The 7701-nt window shown below is 40.1% G+C and overlaps 1 protein-coding gene across 2 annotated transcripts in view; it reads right to left on the bottom strand.

Moving 5' to 3' along the window:
* kiaa1549la (KIAA1549-like a) overlaps nucleotides 1–7701 on the bottom strand; it is an 86013-nt gene that overhangs the window by 27745 nt on the left and 50567 nt on the right. Inside the window, exons 9-12 of one of the 2 annotated variants that reach the window (XM_017305370.1) lie at nucleotides 7289–7449; nucleotides 5696–5867; nucleotides 3576–3736; nucleotides 709–744 (exon numbers count right to left, since the gene is read on the bottom strand). In XM_017305370.1, the coding sequence (XP_017160859.1) occupies nucleotides 709–744; nucleotides 3576–3736; nucleotides 5696–5867; nucleotides 7289–7449 (530 nt within the window). The remainder of the gene's footprint in view (nucleotides 1–708; nucleotides 745–3575; nucleotides 3737–5695; nucleotides 5868–7288; nucleotides 7450–7701) is intronic. The other variant, XM_017305371.1, reaches the window with a different exon arrangement.

Genomic DNA, 7701 nt, shown 5'->3' with positions numbered 1-7701 from the left:
GCACCAACATGTCCCGCCTACCCATCCTCACATCCATCCTTTCCCCGGCTCACTTTGCCTCTCAGGGGGCTGGGGGAGGAGAAGGTCTGGACCAAAATAGGACGCAAATACAGAAGCTGACATCCTCCAGTGGAGCAACAAAATCCACGCTAATACCTTCTCTATGGATGCCATTTAAATGGTTTTCTTTTTTTTTTTTACTGCTGGTCTTAGCCATTCTGTTTGAGTTCATGCTAAGATTATTTAGCAGAAAGGCTCATATCAAAAGGTTTGATTGGATGTCAGCCATCCCTGCTGAGCTGCTGAGGGATTGGAGCAGCTCTGTTTGACAAGATAACTCGACTGATTTGAAAGAGAAKCAGAGGTCCTGATCAACGACACAAGCTTAAGTTTTTTGTACAAAAGTAATCACATACTGTTGTATGTTGAGCGCATTTCTTTTATGGCTTTCTGCCTGTGTTAGTAATTCAGTCACGTTGGGTGGATGCCAAAACAGTAAGAAATCTTAAAACATTCCTCCCTCCTCCTATTGATCTTGCAGCAATGAGAACAGAAATATGTTACATCACAGCAGCTACATGCAGGTTTTGCCCAGCAACATCAACTGGCAGCACAGAGAGGAAAAGCCAGCCAATTCATTCATTCATTGATTCATTCAGTCACTTAATCAGYCAAACAATCCACCAGGGCGGTTGTTTCATTGAATACCTGGTGGTGGTAACTGCCTTCCCTTCGATATGACGTCTAAACAAGGAGAGAGTCAAAGGAACAAGGTCAGGAAGGGCTTTGTGCAAAACAATGCAAGTTTATGTGGGTGGCTGCAGCCATTCATGAGGTCACTGGAAGTGATTTAAAGAAAAGAAAACCCACATGTGCAAAGAAAGAGAAAAATAGTGTAAGAAAATAAAATGAATAATTTTAACTATTAGATTTAAAAAACAAAAATAAAAATGTTATTTTTTGCTTACACAGATTATTGAGAAAGCAAGACATCTAGAGGCCAMTGTAGTAATCTTCTCATATCGTATCTTTCAAATTTTTATTTTATTTTAAATTGTTTTCATCAATKAAAGTTTTAATTTATCAGAAGGAATGCAGATATCAAATTCCCATTTACAGTGCTTMTGAAAAGTATTCACTCCCTTGGATGTTTCACCGTTTTTGTTGCTTTTGTAAATCAATCATGATAAAAMAAATTWAAAAAAATGTTTTTTTTATGCAAAAACTTCACAAAAAAACTTTTGAATGTGAAAGTGAAAATTAATTTCTAACAAAACAACAAATAAAAACATGTAACGTGAAATAAGTGATAGTATAAATATTCCCCTAACCTACCGTATTTTCCGCACTATAAGGCGCACCGGATTATAAGGCGCACATTTAATGAATGGCCTATTTTAAAACATTATATCAKATATAAGGMGMATAGAATAGACGCTTCAGTTTGGGTTGCCAATTTGTTCCATACTCTATTATTACACATCCACATTTGTAAAGAAGTGGTCCCCGAGTACTTTATATAGTAGGCTGCCCCAGTCATTGTTTCACTCACGGTGTTGGTGTTGCGATATTATGCCCAAATGCTTTCTGGGTAACACAGACCAACCAACATGCTGCCGTCGCAGTCTCTGTCTCCCCCCCGCCCCCTGGCTTTAAATGTATTATCAAACTTTATTAACAAACCAGCGTTCTGACAACTATCCCAGCATGCACCGCGCACTTCTTCTTCTACGGGGGAAATGAAGTCGGCGGCTGCTTATCGTAGTTGCTAGACCTGTTGTGGCTCAATATTGGTCCACATACAAGGCGCACCGGATTATAAGGCGCACTGTCGGTTTTTGAGGAAATTGAAGGTTTTTAGGTGCGCCTTATGGAAAATATGGTAATTCAACAGATGTCCATCCAGTTGATGATTGAAGTCTAATAATGAGTGAAATGGAGCTTATCTGAGTGTAGTCAGGGTGTCTTAAGTGATCATAGTTTATAGACACCTGGAAGGTTAATCAGTGTTCCTGGCTATCATTACAGAATGAAGACAAAATAACATTCTAAGCCAATCAGAGAAAAGATTACTGAAAAGTACAAGTCAGTGGATGGAAACAAAAAAAAAATCTCTAAAGCTCTGAGTGAACATTCTCAGGAGTTTAGGTAAAAACATCATTTAGAAATGGAGGAGATATGACACGTATAGATTTGCCCCGATCAGACTGTCTTCAGAAACTGATTGCCCGTGCAAGAAGGAGACGAGTGAGAGAACCCACCAGAWTACGTATCACTACACCGATGGAGCTGCAAGCTTCAGCAGCTGAGATGGGAGAGATTCTGCAGACAACCATTTTTGCTCAGGTTTATCACCAGTCAAAGTTTTTATGTGAGAGCGGCAATAAGAAAACCACCGTTGAAGCAAACTCATATCAAGGCTTGAGAAGATTAAGCCAAAAAAGCATGTGGGAGACTCCATGTTCAAGTGGAAGACGGTTCTTTGGTCTTTTGGCAATCCGACTAGTCGCTATGTTTGGTGGGCATCAAACACTGCGGTATTTACATTGTACTGCCTCATTATTGGTTTTATGACAAAGAACAGAACAGCTTTAGGGATAAAATTGAAAATTTGYTCACTCGCACTGTTAAAATGGTTTTACCAGCTCCTGGAACCGAAACCARATACTTGAAGGGTTGCATTTAGGCCTCTTTCCCAAAAGAAGGATATATATATTTAATCTTGTGAGGAAAATATCTTTTTGCACTGGCTTATTTTTTTTGCATTAAAATAAACATCTTCATCAGTTTATGTGACTGAAACTTCAAAACAAATGTGGTCAAGTGAAGATATTTGGTCAAACAGCTATGCTGGACCTCTAATGGTGATAAGAAATGCCAGCTCTGCTTTAGGATTATCACATCTAAGMTAATTCAAGAGGCTTTTCAGAACAAATAAGGCTGGCGMGCTCRTTGCTTGTTTACCACTTCACTGAACGCGACGGCACAAGCAGCTGCTGTTCTGGCGTCGTGCACTGCATCCAGGGCAACCATCTGACCGAACCAAACCATCTGTTGGCAATCTATTACAAACATGCTCATTTAAAAGGATTGATTTTCAGTTAAAACTCCAGTGAGCTGATGTTCAGTGAACGCCGTCTTTGTGGAAGAGCCAGCATTACCCTGAGGTTTCCTTCCAGTACAGTGAGCCCTGCCCGTTTCTTTGCAGCCGATTGGTCTTTGCAGCATGCATGATTAGTAATGACCACAGGCTACTGGGTAGTGAGAAAACAAATGAGTGAGGCCGGCAGAAATGAAATTCATTTTTCTGTCCTGCAGCAACAGCTTGACACAGTCAGTTTTCTGTCAGCCTATGTCACTCGCAACAGAGTTATGTAATCTTGTCAGAGCCTTACAGAAGATTAAATCACTCAGATTTGTTGAATTGATGAGCTTTGTGTATCTCAGGGTGACAGGAAAACAACTAAYTTACAGCAATCACAGAGGGAAGGAGGAACAAAAAGAAGAAGAGCTGCAAAATACAAATAGGTCAGKACAAACAAACAGGAAAAGCGAAACAGGTTTCGGGATTTTACCTTGGAGCGCGTTTTGAAGGTCCTAAATGCACCAGATTTAAAAATGACTCTGTTTCTTTTACACAGGATGAAGGCCACCATTCCAATCACCACCATCAGTAAGAAGAGAGGCGTGAGAACGGCCATGATCCACAGGTTGCTGGGTGGTGTCTTCACCACAGCTGCACATGGGGGAAAAAAAATAACATTAAATTAACAGCAGTTTTAATCTGGTACGATATGTAAACAACAGATATCAGTGAGCTTGATGAAAAGAATGTATTAAATGTTGCATTTTTAGGTGTACCCAAGGCTCAATTTTAGGTTCACATCTTGTTCAGTGATTGTCTAACTAAACCAGATTAGTTAGACTGATGTTTTCATGCGTTGCTGACAACGACACCGTAGACAAACCGGTGAAACTGTGACGAAAACGTGGATTTATTTTTTCGTCTGACAAAGCGAGGCAATGAGAGCTTGCAGTTTTGATGGCTGTATGTTCACTATAAAGACTAAAAAGAGTTGCAAGTATGTTTTAATACAAATTTCTTAAAATTAAGTGAAGGGTATGTTAAAATGTGTGAAATTAAAYCTTTTTAACAATCTAGCGGCAATTTTCTTCAATCTAACACATAAAAAAGGATGAGTATTTCTCTCTTGAATTTCTTTTCAACTGCTTACTTGTGAAGCTCTTCTATGACAGAGCTGTTTGCAGATAGCATGTGTTTTCATTGAACGCATGAATATAATTGTCCTCCTCTCTACCCATCGAGAGGCAGARAGAAAGTGTTTGCCAAGAACACTGTGATCTCTTCTCAGCATCAACACTTTAGGAAGAGCTGACAAATCCAATGTTTCCTTCAGTTAGTTAAGTGTAATGAGGTTTCTGAGATAAGTTATAAAATGAGAAAATGCAAGTCAAAGGGAGAGAATACTCTGTTCTTTTGAGTTACAATGACCTAAAAAGCCACCAAAAACATGCATGGATATTTTTAACATTATGTTTGAATATAAATCCGAAGTTACCTATCCAAAAACAATTTCTGCAGCCTGCCTATGTTGTTGACCAAGTTGTTAATGTTACAATGTCATATGTGCAGGAAGATAACAGCAGATAGATCTGGKAGCATTTTGTCTTTTTATAAAATGCTGTTGAAACTAGASGCAGATGTGCAATGGTGGGACCGGGATGTAATGGAGACAGACATGGAAAGGAAGGAAAGCACATGGAAACGTCAGAAAATGCAAACATTACTTATGCTTCCTACTGTTTATAAATATTGTGTTTATAGTATTTTTTACATTTGTACTACCAACCCACCAGGGAATAGCGTGCTTGAATAAATTCTTCATATTATCACTCAAGCAGTGATTTCTAATACTCTGTRTAGTCTTTAAGAAACAAACAAAATGTATGTTGTTCATAAACCAACCACAGCTCTGTTCCGACTGAATGACCTTTGTGTGTATACAATGGCTATATTCCCACAGCAGGTCTTAATTGCTCAATTTAGATTTTTTTGCGGGCTGCACAGTGGCGCAGTTGGTAACAGTGGCGCTGTTGCCTTGCAGCAAGAAGGTTCTGAGTTCGATTCCCGGCCCCGGTCTTTCTGCATGGAGTTTGCATGTTCTCCCTGTGCATGCGTGGGTTTTCTCCAGGTACTCCGGTTTCCTCCCACAGTCCAAAAACATGACTGTCAGGTTAATTGGTCTGTCTAAATTGCCCCTAGGTGTGAGTGTGTGTGTGCATGGTTGTTTGTCCTGTGTGTCTCTGTGTTGCCCTGCGACAGACTGGCGACCTGTCCAGGGTGAACCCCGGAACGTTAGCTGGAGATAGGCACCAGCAACCCTCCCGAACCCACTAAGGGACAAGGGTGTCAAGAAAATGGATGGATGGATAGATTTTTTGCTGAAATCAGCTTTTTTTTTGGCTTTTGGCATTGCATTTCATACTACTAATGAAATGAAACCGCAACCAGACTTGTGTGTGAGCTGTTTACGCCCCCGAAGCGACCCGCGTGTACAGAAGCAGCACGTAAACATCACACAGCAGCCATGGAGGTAATAATGGATGCTTGCTTTGACTTAAATACATATAACAAACATGCAATGCAGCAATGACAGTATAAATACAAGCTTACGTTCRGCCTGCACTTGCACAAAGTATCCCAGTGTCAGAGCCATGGTCTGGGAATCCAGGCTGCTGAGGGTCTTTGCAGCTGCAGATCCTGTGATGGGGGATCCATTCAGCTGTGCATAGTAGGTCATCTCTGCTGGGTTCTTTGGACCTGGAAGCCGTCGCATGCTCACCATCTGGGAGTAGGGAGACACAGTTGCATCATAGTTTTAGAGAAATTAAAAAAAAAAAAAAAAAGAAAAGCTTTGAGCCTTGTTAACCATCAAGAAAACATATAATCTGTAGGCAAGTTGCACACAAAATCCCTTATCTTCTCCAACCGATAGATTGCCGCGTCTGTAGCTCAATTTCTTTTTTGCTTTGATCAAGTCGAGCATTGGCTGGGAGATGAATGGATTTATTGAAGACTCTCAAGGATAAACGAGTCACATGAAATCTCAATTTCCTTTCATCATACATCAAACAGTTTTTTTTTAAAACATAACACAGCTTTAATCAAGTTTAGTAATTTGATTTTGTCATAAAAAAAAGGATACGAGTTATTAAATAGCTGGAGGTTTATTCATCTAACTACTACCCAGCACGTTCTGACAGTTCTGAGAAGCTCTTCCTCCTCCACTCAGCAGCCATAAAACTGCTCAACTGTGAAGACCGTAAAAACCCGCGAGGGTTTGTAATGCATGCGGGTCACTATGAATAAAATGTCATCGTAATGTGAACAATACGGAGCACCAAGCGGGGAGGTGACGCAAAAGAAAATATTGCTCACCAAAGATTTCTGTGCTCATCATCATCTCATGCTTAAATTGAATCATTCCAACGTCTTCCTCCACCAATTCAATTTAATTTTAGAGCTGTAGAGTTAATTAATCAAAAAGAAATTACGTAAAAAGCATTTTTTTTTTTTTATTAAAAGTAGCTGGTGGTTAGATTTGACCATAAAAAAAATGTTTGGCTGTAGCCTCTGTTCTACAAACATACAACTCCCCTCTATTTTTTGACAGGATTCCTTACTAGCTGTCCCACCTTCGGTCCCCCCRGAGCGCTGTCCAGGTTTCTAAATCTGGAGCTGTCTGTGGTAGTGCATGCATTCAAACCTTTTCATAAGAGACTGAGAAAAAGTTCAGTTCCAAAGCGAAAGTTTTAGGAAAAAAATATCACATTTACATAATGTCTGAAAAGCAACTTTGAAATGATGATTTACTTTATCAGAAGAAGAAAAAAGAGCAAAMCACCCTTTTTAAGTCAAATTGAACTGCCTGAATGCATATAATTCGCATACCACAAATTACATGAACTTACAGTACTATTTTCCAAGAAACTTGAGACAGATGTACCATTGTACCTTATAGAAGGGTATAATTTAGGGAACTTCTACAGGTGTCAAAGGTTGGACCATTCAATCTCCCACTATTAAATATAAGATTTCTCCCAAATTTGGAAATATATGAAAAACCCTGTGAAGAGGTGAGGACGTTATAAAGATCTGAACAAAAAGACCGAGCATGTTTACAATATCCTTACTCCAGCCTTTACTTGTTTGTGATGCCATCTTGACATCGTATTTCTACAAAAAGAATGATCAATCTCTACTGACCTGCACGGTGTAGCCGCCCACAGACGTGGCCCGCCGGGACCTCATTGACCGAGAGCCCTGCCTGCCAGCAACGAGGAAAAGCTCAGCCAGCCGCTGCTCCATGAGACTGGCGAAGCTCTGGTAGTTGGCCTCCAGGGAGGAGCTGTCCACATCCTGGATCACTGAGCAAGGAGACAAGAAATGACAGACAGATTTAGGGGGTGAGGGGGAAGAGGCGTTCAGGCAGACAAAAAGGGAAAAAGAAAAAGTGGGTGAGTAAAGGATTGGGAGCAGAAAATATAAAGAAAAGCAAAGCAGGAGAAAATGAGTAAAAAAAACAGTTTCAAGAAAGACAAAAAGTCAGAGAAGTTAGAGATGTGTGATTGGTATAACAATAGAAATGACAGATGATCTTCCTCCTGAGAGCTGCTCTT

This window comes from Poecilia reticulata, linkage group LG6 (assembly GCF_000633615.1).
Source record: "Poecilia reticulata strain Guanapo linkage group LG6, Guppy_female_1.0+MT, whole genome shotgun sequence".
NCBI classification, from domain to species: Eukaryota; Metazoa; Chordata; class Actinopteri; order Cyprinodontiformes; family Poeciliidae; genus Poecilia; species Poecilia reticulata.
This window is presented reverse-complemented; position numbering and strand designations above follow the sequence as displayed.